Source organism: Rutidosis leptorrhynchoides, chromosome 4 (genome assembly GCF_046630445.1).
Source record: "Rutidosis leptorrhynchoides isolate AG116_Rl617_1_P2 chromosome 4, CSIRO_AGI_Rlap_v1, whole genome shotgun sequence".
Classification (NCBI taxonomy): Eukaryota; Viridiplantae; Streptophyta; class Magnoliopsida; order Asterales; family Asteraceae; genus Rutidosis; species Rutidosis leptorrhynchoides.
Window position 1 is genome coordinate 349,458,442 of NC_092336.1, and position 17,345 is coordinate 349,475,786.

The 17,345-nt window shown below is 33.0% G+C and overlaps 2 protein-coding genes across 2 annotated transcripts; one reads left to right on the forward strand and one right to left on the reverse strand.

Annotated features, from left to right (window-relative positions):
- Positions 1-13,601: 13,601 nt before the first annotated feature.
- On the forward strand, positions 13,602-15,013 carry LOC139841753 (probable glutathione S-transferase). Its single transcript, XM_071831958.1, has 2 exons — positions 13,602-13,916; positions 14,663-15,013. Exons 1-2 carry the CDS (start codon positions 13,602-13,604, stop codon positions 15,011-15,013), a joined length of 666 nt encoding a protein of 221 aa, XP_071688059.1.
- Positions 15,014-15,382: 369 nt separating this feature from the next.
- On the reverse strand, positions 15,383-16,699 carry LOC139841754 (aspartic proteinase CDR1-like). The gene has a single exon (XM_071831959.1). It carries the CDS (start codon positions 16,697-16,699, stop codon positions 15,383-15,385), a length of 1,317 nt encoding a protein of 438 aa, XP_071688060.1.
- Positions 16,700-17,345: the final 646 nt, after the last annotated feature.

Genomic DNA, 17,345 nt, shown 5'->3' on the forward strand with positions numbered 1-17,345 from the left:
TCATACTTAAAGGTATGGGGATGTGAAGCTTCTCCTAAGCGTTACGTCCCTAATAAGTTGAATGCTCGATCCACGAAGTGTATCTTCATAGGATGTCCCAAGGATGATATGAGATACTATTTCTAAGATCCAACCGAGCAAAATGTATTTGTTGCTCGAAAGGCTGAATTCCTTGAAACTAAGTTCCTAATGGAAGGAAATAGTGAAAGGAAGATAGATCTTGAAGAGGTTCAAGATCAATGATGATACACAATTGGTTGACAATAGCACTCAACATGAAAATGTTGAGAGTGATCAAATGGATGATCAAAATATACAAGACGTTTGCAGATCTGGTAGGATTAGTAATCCTCCTGAGAGATATGGGTTTCTCATGGATGGTTGCTATGTGGTTGATTTGAATGAACCAACAAACTACCAAGATGCTTTATCAAGGATTGATAAGGATAAATGGCAGGAAGCCATGAACGCTGAGAAGCAATCCATGTATGACAACCAAGTTTGGGAACTTGTTGAACAACCTACTGGCTCAAGGCTAGTTGATTGTAAATGGCTTTTCAAAATGAAAAACTGACATACATGGAAACTTGGATACATATAAAGCTAAACTTGTAGCAAAAGGTTTCACTCAAACTCAAGGGGTTGACTATGATGAAACTTTTTTGCCTGTGGCAATGCTAAAGTCTATTAGGATATTACTTTCCATTGCTGCTCATTATGATTATGAAATATGGCAAATGGATGTCAAGACTGCTTTCCTAAATGGACATCTTGAGGAAGATGTCTATATGGTTCAGCCTGAAGGTTTTGTTGATCCGAAGTGTCCTAAAAATGTATGCAAGTTAAAGAAGTCAATCTATGGATTGAAACAAGCATCTAGAATGTGGAATCATCGTTTTAATGAGGAGGCCAAGAAATTTGGCTTCATTAAAAATGGTGATGAAGCTTGTGTATACAAGAAAGCTAGTGAGAGCACTATCATGTTCCTTGTATTATGTGTGGATGATATATTATTATTTGGGAACGATATTTAGCAATGCAAGGTGTTAAAACTTGGTTAAGTAAATGCTTCTCCATTAAGGATCTTGGAGAAGCACAATACATTTTGGGGATTGGGATCTACAAGGATAGATCCAAGAAACTGATAGGTTTGAATCAAAGTGCATACATTGAAAAGATCTTGAAAAGGTTCAAGATGGAAAACTCTAAGAAAGGTTTGGTACCTATTCAAAGAGGAACGCTTCTCAGTTCATCCCAGTGTCCTACCACGAAAGATGAACAAGAGAGAATGAAGAAAGTCCCGTACGCATCTGCTATTGGGTCAATCATGTATGCAATGATATGCACTAGACCGGATGTGTCATGCGCTCTTAGCCTGACAAGTAGATACCAGAATAACCCAGGAGACAGTCATTGGATTGCTGTCAAAAGTATATTGAAATACCTTAGGAGGACTAAGGATATGTTTCTAATATATGGGTCTAGTGAGGAGGAACTCTCTGTAAAAGGTTACGTGGACGCAAGTTTCCAAACTGATCGAGATGATTCTCGATCACAATCCGGTTATGTCTTCACGTTAAATGGAGGTGCGGTCTCTTGGAAAAGTTCAAAACAGGATGTTGTTGCACTATCCACTACAGAGTCAGAATACATTGCCGCCTCATTGGCAGCTCAGGAAGCTGCATGGATGAAGAAATTCATCGATGACTTAGGAGTAGTTCCTTCCATTCATTACCCTCTTGAGATATTTTGTGACAATGAGGGTGCGATTGCTCAAATCAAGGAACCTCGTGCTCACCAAAAGACCCGTCACATTGAGCGGAGATTCAACTACATAAGAGATGAAGTTGAAAAGGGAAAGATATGTATTCGCAAAGTTCACACAGATCTTAATATAGCGGATCCACTCACGAAACTCTTACATGGTGCAAAACATCAAGGGCATGTTAGTGCATTAGGGCTTCGATATTCTAGTGATTGGTTGTGATCTGTTTTAAGTATTGTAACGGAACGAAATTGTTCAAACTCATTAATATAATTATGGTATTAATTTATTTTGAGTCAAGTTCCTATTTTGTATATTTTATCCATGAATAAGTAATTATTCTAAATTCCGTAGTCGATCATATTTGTGGGAACAAGTGTGAGGTTTAGACTATTATGAACTTGTATTGGTATACATTCACGGGATGAATGTGGGGCAAGGTTGCAACCAAGGTTCATAGATATTTGTGGGATACAAATATTGGAAGACCCACCCTCAAGATTTACAAAATGGAGCCTTTGTGGTTAATCTTGAGTAAAGGCGAATATCATTGTATCTTCTAACCTGAGATACATATTGGATTCAGATATTTACCAAGTATTGTGCCTTGATTCTTTCCTTCGCTATTCTGAAATATGGTAGTTCATAAGGAGGAGCTCAGGTATAATGCTAGGTATATATTTAGGACATATGTAGTCAAGATGGAATTTGTCCCTCTTATTCGTTGAGAGTCAGATGTCTAAGGCCTGATAAAGTTAAATCTAAAAGAGAGTGATCACTCTGTATCTCTTGGATTTAACATGACATCTAGGACGAAAGGATAAAATGAAAGATTCACCTATTCATATTCGAGATGGGAACTCGAAAGGGATGATGTTATTGAATGGCACAAAGTCATAACATATTGGGGGTGATGGACGGTCGTTAGGTGGTATCCATCACTTGCATTAATTTCTTATGTTTCTCGTGCAAGTTGGAGATTGAAGGTATTTCGTATGCCCGAGAGACATATTAAATTAACGTGGCTAATATATTTTGATCCAAGTTGGGTCATACCCAATAACAAGCTTACCGACACCTTATTCGTATTTGATCTTAACGATTGGATCATTGATTAAATACGCGACACTTGAACTTTAAGAAAAATGGTTTTCTGAGATATTACTTGATGTGTATATATATATATATATATATATATATATATATATATATATATATATATATATATATATAAATTATGGAATAATTTATATAATATGGATTTAATTATTTATAGGTTAAATAATTAATAATGTTATGTTACATTTTATAATTAGTTTTATATAAAATGTACATAATTAATATGCAAGTTTATAAAAATGTAATTTTATAAAAACTAGTTTTTATAAAATTTAGTTTTATAAAAACTATTTTATATTATTACATGGAAGTGGCATGGGAGTTGAAGTAAGCATGCATTTGTTTATTAGTTACTTCCCATGCCTTAAGCATATTTACCTAGACATGTTGGAGACTACACATACATGCAAATACATCTAAAACACATCAAAAAAACTGCAATTCTCTCCTATATTCTGCTGCTGAAACTGTGGCCTTTAGGGGAGGATAAAGGGTTCTTCATTTGGTTTTTGCAAGCTCATTCAAGTGTTAAACAAAATCCTAACTAAAAGCAAGGGTGTTGGTGCATAAGTTTGGGGTATAACAACTTGAGGTTTCATACTTTTGGAGCTCCATTCATCATCATCATCTTCATCATTTACCAACAAGCTTGGAGTAGGTATAATCCTTTTCTTGCTTGTAGTTTGTAAGTATGTTTCACAACTTGATCCTAATTGGGATTTAACTTTAATTGGTTAAAGTATAACAAGTTACAAAATGGTAATTACATGCTTCCGCTATAAGTTTGATTCTTAAAATGTTTTATGTATTATGAACTTGTTAAATCCCAACAATATATATGTATCATCTTACACTTATATATATATATATATATATATATATATATATATATATATATATATATATATATATATATATATATGTAACATCTACACCTAATATATATATACCATATAGTTATGAACACATACATGTATAATAATAATAAATAATATATATGTATGTATCACATAAGTATAATTATATATGTAACATATAATGATAAGATACATAATAGTTGAATAATTAAAGACTAATAATACTATTATTAGTATAACTTATACACTTATTTATATGGTAACACTTAATTACACTAAGTATATTATCACTTATATAAATATAACTTTTCTTGAGAACGGTCACTGTTAATATAGTTTGCTATATTAATAAACAAACTTTATGTCTATTAGACATTAACTAATCGAACATAATATCTCTAGGTTGAGATCTCCGTGTTCAACACTCCGATCATATAACGTGCGTGGAATATCTGTCTGCTGTTAAGGTGAACTTCATAGCCCCACTTTTTAACTGTTTCTATTACTTATTTTGAACTTTGGGGTGAGACACATGCTTGCTTTCAAACTGTTTTACGCTTAGACACGAGTACCTGAAAACTTTATTTTGATTAGTTCAAACTGTGCTAACATGCTTTGATTCATGCTAAATCCCTACCATGATATCGTTAATTGCTACGTATAAAGGCAAGCTTAGTTATTGTGAATAGCGCTATTGAGAGTGACGTCTCTATCCGGATGACCGTTGGTCAATGTATACATAATAATGATTCATGACACGAACGTGATGTGTAAGGCGATATCATATACACTAGCACTACTACCGAACTGATTAATCTTTATAATTAAATCTTGTGGTCTAAAAACTTGGTTATTATTGATAAACCTATGTTGTTCACTCAACCATTTTGGTTGACACTTTTAGCATGTTTTGTCTCAGGTGAAGATTGCTAAAGATTATTTGCTATTTGGACTTTGCTGCTTTTGGAGTCCGCATATCATCATTCATATTATTGCATTAGAACATTTTAGATTACATTTAAATTTTAAGGAGTCATTTGTAATGACTTCATACTTTCCGCTGCTTATAATACATTGGTTTTTAATTAAAACGTCTCATATAGAGTCGTTCTCGTTTATACATACTTGTGTTATATTGTGAAGTCATATTTCCCCTGCCCTATTTGGGGGTATGACAGAGTGGTATCAGATCCAGGTTGTTATAGAGAACCAGGATTGCATTATATGTGTGCCTTATGTGTTAGTTAGGTGTCTTAGCAATCTATAGGACTATAACATTTCCTGTTTTAGTTCTAGTACTTTTTCCCCTTACATTTTATTCGTGCTTTTGCGTCATCCTTAGAACCTACCTAATTATCTCTCTTTCTTTTCATTTAGGATGTCTCGCCTTAACCCGATCGTCATTTCTGACTCCGAGGGATCCTACTCTGAAAGATCTGTCCGCACACCGGCTTGTGGACCCGTTTCCCTGCCATTTTCACCAACTCACCCAAATTATATCCCTGCTAGTCCACCACACTCTCCTCATTTGGAAGAATCCCACACTAATGCTAACTATGATGGGAATGACGAGGAGGAAGAGTTTGTGGAAGAGATGATTGAAGAAGAAGTGGAAGAGGAGCCTTCTAAGGAAGAACCCGAGGAAGAATCCAAGTCCGAGCCCTCTGTTGCCTTACCTCATTCTTTAAAAAGAAAGGAACCCGAAACATCAAGAACCGAGAGTTCAAGTTCATCTAAAGAACCCCGTCTTACCACTGTACCCGTGCTTTGCACGAACTCTGTTGAACATGCTAAGGTAAAGAGTGATTTACAAGAAGTGAAGATAGAATTTGGTAAGATAAAGGAACTTCTTGATGGACAATTTAGTACGCTTGAAGATCAACAAGAGGAATTGTCAAAATACTCGTGTGATGTGTATAACATCTTTAGAAAGACTGCTAGGAGACATGATAGAGAGATTGAGCTTCAAGATCAAAGGATTGAGGAACTAGAGAAGGAGGTGCAGTTTCTCAAGGATCTTCTGTGGGAACATTTTCAAGACCCAACCCCCATCACCTAAGAATTTGATCTTAGGATTTCTTTTCTATTTCCGTATTAGTTTTCGTTCATTGTAAAGGCTTTGCCTAAACCTACTATCTTAGTTTCGTTTCGTGTTTATTCTAGTTTCATTTCGTGTGTAATAAAAGATGTTAGTTATCTTTGTGATGTTTAATGAAATTCAAGTGTTTTTAAAACATCTCGTTATTTCTCCTATCTATTTTCCTAATATATGTTGTGTGAAATTTATGCATCATTAAACAAACTTATAACTTACTAGCACCATAACTCCTCGACTAATACTGTTGTATGTGTTGAAGGTGAATGGCTCAACCAACTCGTGGCGCTAACGCTCTTCCAAATGTCACTTTGACTCCCGCACAATTTCAACAACTGTTGGCTGCGGCGCAAGGCAATGGCAACAACGGCGCACCGCGAAACCTTCCTCCTATATGTTCTCATCAAAGTGTTATAAACTACCCGCCCCTACATACAAGAGTACTGAAAGACCTGGGCTCAGTAATATAGAAATGGTGAATGCTGATCTCATGAGCTACACCAACCGATTTCAAGAATTTGCTCTCATGGCTACTCCCGAGTATTTAGGAATCCAATGCTACATCAATGGGTTACCTGAGGAAGTCCAGAGAGATGTTATCTTGACAAACCCAGACACCATACAAGAAGCTGCTTGCATGGCAAACTATTTCATCGACAAACATAAGGAGAAAGAAGGTGCAAAAAGGAAGAGAGAAGGAATGGGGCAAGAAAATTCTAAAAGCAAATTCAACAAGCTTTATAAGGGAAAATTCAACAAGTTGTATAAGGGAAAACGTCCTTATTGCAAAAGATGTGAGAGACATCATGAAGGATGGTGTAAGGCCAAGTGCACCAAGTGCAAGAAGGTGGGTCACGTAGCCAAGAATTGTAGAGTTGTTATTCCATCAACCAAAACTCCAGCCACAAAGGCAAATGCAACTGTTCCTACTTGTTATAAGTGCGGAGGAGTAGGGCATTTCAGAAATAAATGTTCGAATAAGAAGAAGAACGAAGAGGCACAATGAAGAGTTTTTGGAAACCACTAGAGATATTTAAATTTCTCATTTTCTTAGTATTCTTTATGTTACCGTTTAGTACTTCTATAGTTTGGAAGATTTCGTTAAGTTTCTGTAATACTCTGGTTATTTTATTTTAAATGAATGAATGATGTTATTTTCTTTCCTTTCATTTTCCATTGAATTATTCGCCTCGAAGAAGATGCATATTGACTAGATGACATAGTAGTAACCTTATGGAGTGATAAAAGTATGATTTAGAATAATATAATGACACTTGATCAACGTAATTATATTATGATAAGTCATACAGAAATCCTAATGGATCATGATGGGAATAAGATTTAATCAACCTTAGGACCATTGTGTACCATTACATACTCCTTATCACTATATTGTCAACTAAAAATATCAACCCTAGATATTAGATATCCTTCACTTGTCAATTATCCACGCCCGGTGCTGTACCTATTGCATAGGTATCATACCGTTTAGCTCCATCCGAAATGAAGGAATTACCCAGCCAATCCCAAAGAACTTTTGGAAAAAGGTTTCATTCGTCTTAGCTTGCCTCCGTGAGGAGCACCCATTCTATTTGTTAAGAAGAAAGATGGCACGTTGAGGATGTGTATTATTTACCGAGAACTCAACAAGCTAACCCTCAAGAATCGTTATCCATTCCCGCTTATTGATGACCTACTGCAAGGATCAAGTATCTATTCGAAACTTGATCTTAGGTCGGGTTATCATCAATTGAGAGTCAAGGAAACCGATGTTTCTAAACTACTATCCGAACTGGTTGTAGACACTATGAGTTTCTTGTCATACCTTTTGGTATAACCAATACTCCTGCTGTATTCATGGATCTTATGAACCGTGTATGCAAACTTTATCTTGATAAATTCGTAATCGTTTTCATTGATGACATCTTAATCTATTCCAAGAGCGAGAAAGAGCATGAGCAACATCTGCAATTGATTCTAGAGCTCTTAAAGAAGGAACAACTGTATGCCCAGTTTTTCCAAGTGTGAACTTTGGCTACAAATCGTACAATTCCTTAGGCATGTAGTTAATAGTGAAGGAATACATGTCGATCCTATAAAAATCACCATTAATTAGAAATTTTCAAAAACTAGTCATGAAGGAAGTCCATAAGACTAGATATTCTAATCACCTAGGCTCTTTTGGCTAAAATTTCATACAATATTAGCTCTCACTCAAGTAGATCTCCACTTAATTAAGTGTAAACTTTGCTTTAACAAAATGTTGACCGAATGGTAATATTTTTAGTCAACACTTCCTGTTAATCAAAGTTCATACATTTCACACTTCGAATCTTAAAAAGTGTCTTGTTGATGACATATCCGTTATTTCCTTGAATGATCTTCGCATTAATTGCACTTCACCGAAAAACCTATAGAAGTTCTGGATCGTGAGGTTAAACGTTTGAAACAAATCTCTATTCTTGTTGTTAAGATCCGTTGGAATTCACGAAAAGGCCCAGAGTATACCTGGGAACGTGAAGACCAGATGAAGCAGAAATATCCTCATATTTTCTTAAACGTTGATGCATCCGAGAAGTCTTACTGAAACTTCGGGACGAAGTTTAAACTAACGGGGAGGTACTATAACAACCCTCACATTTTCGTTCTGAAATTACCAAAATACCCTTAAAGTTTTTCATCTGTTCCTCTGAGTAATAAATTTAGGGTTGTTATCCATTTCGACCAATGAGCTAAAATTTATGCTTGCATTAAATTATCACATTTATTATTTAAACCCTAATATAATTTAAAACCCTAAACCTAACCCTACCTATTAACTACTAAACCCTAATCCCATTTAATATTAAATATTAAACCCTAACCCTAATCCTAAATAAATAATATAAATAATATGTCATAAACTAAATGTAACATTTATATGAATTAAAATTTATAAGAACTCATATGAACTTAGTAAAATTTGTAAAAGTTAGGGACTAATAAATAAATAAAATGTAATTAAATAAATGTAACCTTAATAATAATAATAATAATAATAATAATAATAATAATAATAATAATAATAATAATAATAATAATAATAATAATGATGATAATAATAATGATAATAATAATAATGATAATAATAATAATAATAATAATAATAATAATAATAATAATAATAATAATAATAATAATAATAATAATAATAATAATAATAATATATAAAAAACATAAATAATTACATAATGTCGTTTAAAAAAAAATAAATAAATAATATGTAGCAAGAATAATCGGCTGTTTTAGATTGTTTTAGAAATTAGGGGAATGTAAACTTAATTTCTAAGCTTGTTTAATCCTAGCCCAACACAAATTGTGTTCTTGATCTCCAAGTAAGTTGAGTGCAATTATGAAACAAATTGAAACTATAAAAGGCATCATGATTTCCAAGATAATAACCACAATTAAACCTACAAATTCCTGCTGAAATAGTCGACTGGTATCCTCCTGCATTCCCTCTATTTTATGTCGACAACATCCATCAAAAACCCCTACCTGCAGTTGACAAATAACCCACCAAAATAGTCTGCAATCTGCCATCTTCTGCAGCCTGTTTCTTGCTGCTATTCAGCCCCCATTCGCCACATAAACAGCCTTGTACTTGTTCGATTTGTTTCTATTTTCTGTTGGAGTTCGTGACCCTCAAACAGCCTGCACAGTGGTCCCTGGTTGCTGCATTTTCTTCTGACTTGTTGCTGCTGTACGTGCTGTTTTCTGTTGAGTCAAAACAATCCAAGAAACCATCTGTTTTGGGTCGTCCTTGCTGCTGCTGCTGGTTTCTGTTCTGTCTCGCATCACCATCATTATCAATCCTTAGGCTTAACCTTCTAAAGGTAGTCCTAAACCCTAGTTTAATCTTGTTTTAATCTATTACTTTTAAGATGATATCAAGCATTATGTTTAAGTATTATTAATGAATTATGAATGTGAATGAATAAACATAATGAACATGATTAGTTTGTGAATTAATGAAAAAAGGATAAAAGTATGATTATGAATATCATGTATGAATAATTATATAAGTATTACATTAAGTATGATCATGATTATTAAGATCATGTTGTAATGTTATAAAATCAAGTATGAATTATGATATAGATTATGAAGATGAATAAGTATGATTAAAAAGTTTAGGTTATGAATATGACTTAGAGTATGAACTAGTAATGAATGTCATGTATTGATTATGATTAATATGATTAGGGTTAGAAGAATTGAAATATGATTATGGTTATACATGAAGTAGTGAATAAGGGTTACAAGTTTAGTATGAAGGTTGTAATTAAAAACTTATGATTTTATGTTAAAGTTATTAGTTTAAGATTATGATAAAAGGTTATGATAATGGATTAGTAAAGTAATTATGATTATGGTGTACGTGCATGCATGCATACGTGCGTATGTGCATGTATACATTGTACATATATATGTGTGTGTATATGTAAATATATACATACGTTTATATGTATGTGTATATATGTATGTATATGTACGTGTGTATGTATGTATGAATGTGTATTATGTAAGTTATATAAGTTAGTAAACTTAATAATAAAAGTAATAAGTGTATATATATATATGTATCATCTTACACTTATATATATATATATGTAACACCTACACCTAATATATATATACCATATAGTTATAAACACATACATGTATAATAATAATAAAGAATATATATGTATGTATCACATAAGTATAATTATATATGTAACATATAATGATAAGATACATAATAGTTGAATAATTAAAGACTAATAATACTATTATTAGTATAACTTATACACTTATTTATATGGTAACACTTAATTACACTAAGTATATTATCACTTATATAAATATAACTTTTCTCGAGAACGGTCACTGTTAATATAGTTTGCTATATTAATAAACAAACTTTATGTCTATTAGACATTAACTAATCGAACATAATATCTCTAGGTTGAGATCTCCGTGTTCAACACTCCAATCATATAACTTGCGTGGAATATCTGTCTGCTGTTAAGGTGAACTTCATAGCCCCACTTTTTAACTGTTTCTATTACTTATTTTGAACTTTGGGGTGAGACACATGCTTGCTTTCAAACTGTTTTACGCTTAGACACGAGTACCTGAAAACTTTATTTTGATTAGTTCAAACTGTGCTAACATGCTTTGATTCATGTTAAATCCCTACCATGATATCGTTAATTGCTACGTATAAATGCAAGCTTTGTTATTGTGAATAGCGCTATTGAGAGTGACGTCTCTATCCGGATGACCATTGGTCAATGGATACATAATAATGATTCACGACATGAACGTGATGTGTTTAGGGTAACTTATGGTTAGTGTCGATATCATATACACCAGCACTACTACCGAACTGATTAATCTTTATAATTAAATCTTGTGTTCTAAAAACTTGGTTATTATTGATAAACCTATGTTGTTCACTCAACCATTTTGGTTGACACTTTAAGCATGTTTTGTCTCAGGTGAAGATTGCTAAAGATTATTTGCTATTTGGACTTTGCTGCTTTTGGAGTCCGCATATCATCATTCATATTATTGCATTAGAACATTTTAGATTACATTTAAATTTTAAGAAGTCATTTGTAATGACTTAATACTCTCCGCTGCTTATAATACATCGGTTTTTAATTAAAACGTCTCATATAGAGTCGTTTTCGTTTATACATACTTGTGTTGTGATATTGTGAAGTCATATTTTCCCGGCCCTATTTGGGGGTATGACAACTATTTTTAACAAACAAATGATATATATATAATACATATAACATAACGAAAATTAATATTTTTATCTAACAAAATGAACATAAGAAACATATATATATATATATATATATATATATATATATATATATATATATATATATATATATATATATATATATATACATATATATATATATATACATATATATATATATATGTATATATATATATATATATATATATATATATATTAATATTATTAATATAAAAAGAATATAACTACTAAATTTATATATATATATATATATATATATATATGTTCGATTACAACTATGTATATTAATAAATATACAAATGATATAGGTTCGTGAATCCGAGGCCAACCCTGCATTGTTCAGTATCGTCGTATGAATATTTTTACTACAAAATATTGTATTGTGAGTTTCATTTGCTCCCTTTTTAAATGCTTTTGCAATATATATTTTTGGGACTGAGAATACATGCGCTTTTATAAATGTTTGACGAAATAGAAACAAGTAATTGAAACTACATTATATGGTTGAATGATCGAAACCGAATATGCCCCTTTTAGTCTGGTAATCTAAGAATTAGGGAACAGACACCCTAATTGACGCGAATCCTAAAGATAGATCTATGGGCACTAACAAGCCCCAGTCAGAGAATTTGAACTGCTTTAGTACTTCGATTTTATCATGTCCGAAGGGAGTCCCGGAATGATGGGGATATTCTATATGCATCTTGTTAATGTCGATTACCAGGTGTTCAATCCATATGAATGATTTTTGTCTCTATGTATGGGACGTATATTTATGAGAAATGGAAATGAAATCTTGTGGTCTATTATATTATTGGAAATGATTGTTTATGATAAACTAATGAACTCACCAACCTTTTGGTTGACACTTTAAAGCATGTTTATTCTCAGGTATGAAAGAAATCTTCCCCTGTGCATTTGCTCATTTTAGAGATATTACTTGGAGTCATTCATGACATATTTCAAAAGACGTTGCATTCGAGTCGTTGAGTTCATCAAGATTATTATTAAGTCAATTATAGTTGGATATATTATGAAATGGTATTCATGCCGTTAACTTTCGATGTGAAGAAAGTTTGTCTTTTAAAAACGAATGCAATGTTTGTAAAATGTATCATATAGAGATCAAGTACCTCGCGATATAACCAAATGTAATGTATTCGTCCAGATGAATTAGGACTGGTCATTTCACATATTGTCAATTATAACCCCAGTTTCTTACATAGTATAGTATAACTATCTTATAATGTAATTTATTTTTATTTACGGAGTATAATTTATAATAGAGCTATAATTTTAACAATTACAACCTTGTAGAATGTCACCTAATATATTTAGTTTATACCTTTAAGCCGGCTTATATATGCCGTTGGCAACACAACAAGTAGGGCTCATTGATGCTTAATAGAGGCCAGCATAGATGTGTCTTGTGCTAAACAACGGTTAAATCAACGAGCATTTGTTGGGATTTGTCTTAACATTGTTTCTTCTATAAGATACTATTTACTATAATGATAGTTTTTCAATATGTAAAAGAGAAATCTTAACCAATTATATCTGACATAATCTAATTGTAATCCAGAAAATACTTTACAAGTAGTAATATAATAGTTTGCTTTTCAGAAAAAAAACAAGTAGTAATATAATAATTTGCTTTTCAGAAAAAATTGTAATCCAGAAAATGGTTGATCTTTTGATATTTTTACAATAGGTTTCATGGTTAAGTCTTATTAGAAGCATATCTTGAGTGACCATGGTAAAAAACAATCGCGAAATAAGCATATGTTTACCCATTAATTGTAATTAGAAGGCCGAATCATATTATCCCAAAACCAATTATAGTGGTTATTGTATTGATGCTCAACAGTTTCGAATAGTACTATACCTCCTATAAAAGGGAAAGCTTCTAATTGAACGTTTATGCAAATAAAGGTACATAACAAAATGGGTGAGGTGAAGCTTTTCTGGACATGGTCAAGCCCATTTGCTCAGAGGATTGTTTGGGCACTCAAACTAAAAGATATTGACTATGAGCTAATCTATGAAGATCTTGAAAACAAGAGTTCTTTGCTACTAGAATACAACCCTATTCACAAGAAAGTGCCTGTGTTGATTCACAATGGAACACCAATATGTGAATCACTTGTGATTATTGAGTACATTGATGAGACATGGAACACAAGTACTCATCGTCTCTTACCTGATGATCCACTTGCCAGATCCAACGCACGGTTTTGGGCTAAGTTTAATGATGAGCAGGTAAATTACCTCGTTATATTTCGCTATTGTAAGCTAAAGTGGGGTGCTTTAGTGGCCATTTTCGACCATTTTCTTTGCCACCCCAAGATATTTATACAGGGTTGTTCGAACATGTGAGATATCAAAACCAGTGGCGAATGTAGCAAGTAGTAACCGAGTCCTTCGACCAAAATTAATTAAAAAAAAAGTTAAATAAAATACTACTAAAATTGTATAGCACAACACCAAATTTACTAAACAGAACCCATATATTCTTATAATTAGTAATTTTATGGAAGTAAATAGTTATTCTTTAGAAATTTATTTTACAAAGTTTAACTCAAATTGTATAGGATCTCATTGAATTTTGATCCTAGAATCGCCACCGATCAAAACGCCTTATAACTAACACATGGCGAAGATTTGATAAATATATTAGATGATTGTTCTAATTATTTTAAAAGCAATTAACTTTTTTTAACTATATAGCAAACGATATAACCTATCTTTGACGCCATGAATTCCTCACAAGAGGTCACGTGTTCAAACTTCGCTAACAATATATCTTGTGGCTCAGAAACGGGACACCAGATAGCCTAATTAGGCCACATATACTCCCCGTCCCCCGGTAGCTTGAAGATGAAAAACTTTATCTGTATACGATATCATTGAGCAACCAAATACCGATGCTTCTGTGTTACATTGATACATAGATAGCTGTATATAAACCTTATAAAAATCATTACACGTAACTTTAACCAATGTAGGTGATGCCATCAGTACTCAATATTTATGTCAGCGAAGGGATAGAGCAAGAAAAGGCAAAGGCCCCTGCCTTAGAGAACCTAAACATTGTTGAAAAACGGCTAATCGGAAAGAAATTCTTCAGTGGCGAAACACTTGGATTCCTAGACATCGTGTTTGGATGGATCGCAAATCATCTTGAAATAGTCGAAGAAACAAGTGGTGTAAAACTCTTAGATGAAGAAAAGTTTCCACTAATTTCGGCATGGAAGGATAGATTTTCTGATATCCCGATCGTTAAAGAAAACAAGCCAAATCGAGATATGCTGATTACCAAGTACCGGTACATGCGCGGGTACATCTTATCCCAATAAACGTCTCATGATCATGTTATGATTATGATAATAACGCCAACAAACAGTTCGTTCTTGGGAGCTGATATTTCCACTCATGAAATTGATAAATCCACTAATAATTATGCATAACATGTATGTACAGTACAAATGTTTAATGCATGAGATGAGTGGATTTATCAATTTCATGAGTGTAACTATCATTATCCTTCTTATATTTTTTGTTGCAATACTTTAAGCCGTATCTTACAGTGTCCAAATCTAAAAATTGTTTATGTTTAAACTGAATTTGAATAAGACATAAAATGTACTCAATGTGATTATAGAAATACTCCGTTTACATGTAGTATAGTTTTATTTCGTGAAGTTAACAATAAGAACATAAAAAGATTATAACTTGGTACAGTCTGTACGTTTAAATGAAACAGTGTTCTTATTCAGATCATAACCTATTAAAAAGTTCATCTGTGCCAAATTCCCAAAGATGACAACACCATCTACAGGTGCAAACGCTAAGCAGATCGAATCATTACTCAATCGAACAAATGTGTTCATTGGGTCCAACTCCAAATCCGCCCCATTAAAATGAACCACCATAAATGGAAGATCCTTAACTTCTGACGTGTTGTAACACAAGTTTAAATTATTTTCTACATCCGGGCTAATTGGTTGGGTATTATTCATCGAACGTCTAACTGCCAGCTGTAACTCGTTGTAGAAACTTTCAGGAATCAATGTTAGTGAAGTTCCTGAATCGATGATTATGTTACCCTCAATAGAATTAGGTTTTGTCATGTAAAATTCAACACGTTGATTTCCAACCGTTATGCCTTCGAGATTTAGGTAGTAAAACGTGTCGGGGGCTCCTGAAAAAATTGGGGTCGAAACGACCCCATCTCCAGAAACATTTGCCACGTCACCAAAATACATTTTACTCGATTTTTCCACTTGAGAAAACATTTGCACAAGACAATACGAAAACTTTCCATTAATAGAAGGTCCCATTTGGGTAATGAGTGAAAAAGGCCCCCTTCCTAACCCAATAATCCCACTTTGATAATCACTAAACATTCCACCATTTCTATGCCCACAACCAAAAACCACATTTTTAAAAGCGTATGAATCGTTCGGACTAGCAGAATTCATCGTAAGCGTTTCAGTCGCCAGCTCACCAGAACTAAACGATAAATCTCCATACACAACTAGATACAAACACGTGTTGTCTAAATCGAAGCAAGATCTAGTTGGAACCAACATACACGTGGTTGAATCACACGTTGTTGTGTTATAAGTTGACGAAACGTTAGGTCTATAAATAGGAAGCGTTTGATCGTAACAATAAGAACATGGTTCACATTGTGTCCATATAATATCACTTCCTGTATCAGCAACACCTATAACTTGTTGAGGTGGAGTACCAATTGATATCTTCATAAGATAATTAGCTATTTCGGGATTTGGATAAATACTAGTTACACCCGAAGAAGAACGCATTGTATTAAAAAGCCTAGCACGATCAAACGAGCGGTTTATGGTAGCAACCACTCGTAGTGAATGAGTAAGTGAAGGATCATAAAAAGGAGATGTTGGTGAGTCGCGATGAATGAGTTCTGTCGTAAAGCTTACCCTAGTGCTATCTGATCGTACGAGTGTAAGTAAACATAAGATGTACGACGAGTTTATCAAAAACGTTTTAACAGAGAACATTATTTGTTTTGTGTTGAAGAAGATATGATTTTGATTCATACACATTTATGTTAAGAAAGCGTGATTTATAGTTGAACTTCTTTTCTTTCATTTTTTGGGTATTATCCCCTGTTCTTTTGAATAGCAGAAACAAAGCTTTAGTACCTACCATATAGTGGATGATGAATGCACGGCAACGTTAATTAAATGTTTCTAGCAATGTGCATAGAGTTCTTTAGTTTCGTTAGTAATTGATGATACTTTCATGGTATAAATTGATCTTTTTAGTCCTTTTCTTTACCAACCACTCCTTCGACTTAGATTATAGTTTTAGGAATCTTTAATAGCTACAATCTTTATCAACTGAATATCATATTCACTCACTAATATTTTTTTACATTGGTTCATATGTATAGGTCAACTCAAAATAATAGCATGAATATTTCAGGTTTATGAAATTAAGATTATATATATATATATATATATATATATATATATATATATATATATATATATATATATATATATATGGGCAGGATCAATGGGGAAGTAACCAATCGGGGGGAAGCGGGGGGAAACAAATTTTGTTTTTTGGAATTTTTTTTTCCGGCATCAAGATCACACGAAAATATGAACATTTAGAAGAGTCACTTCGTGATGAATGTTA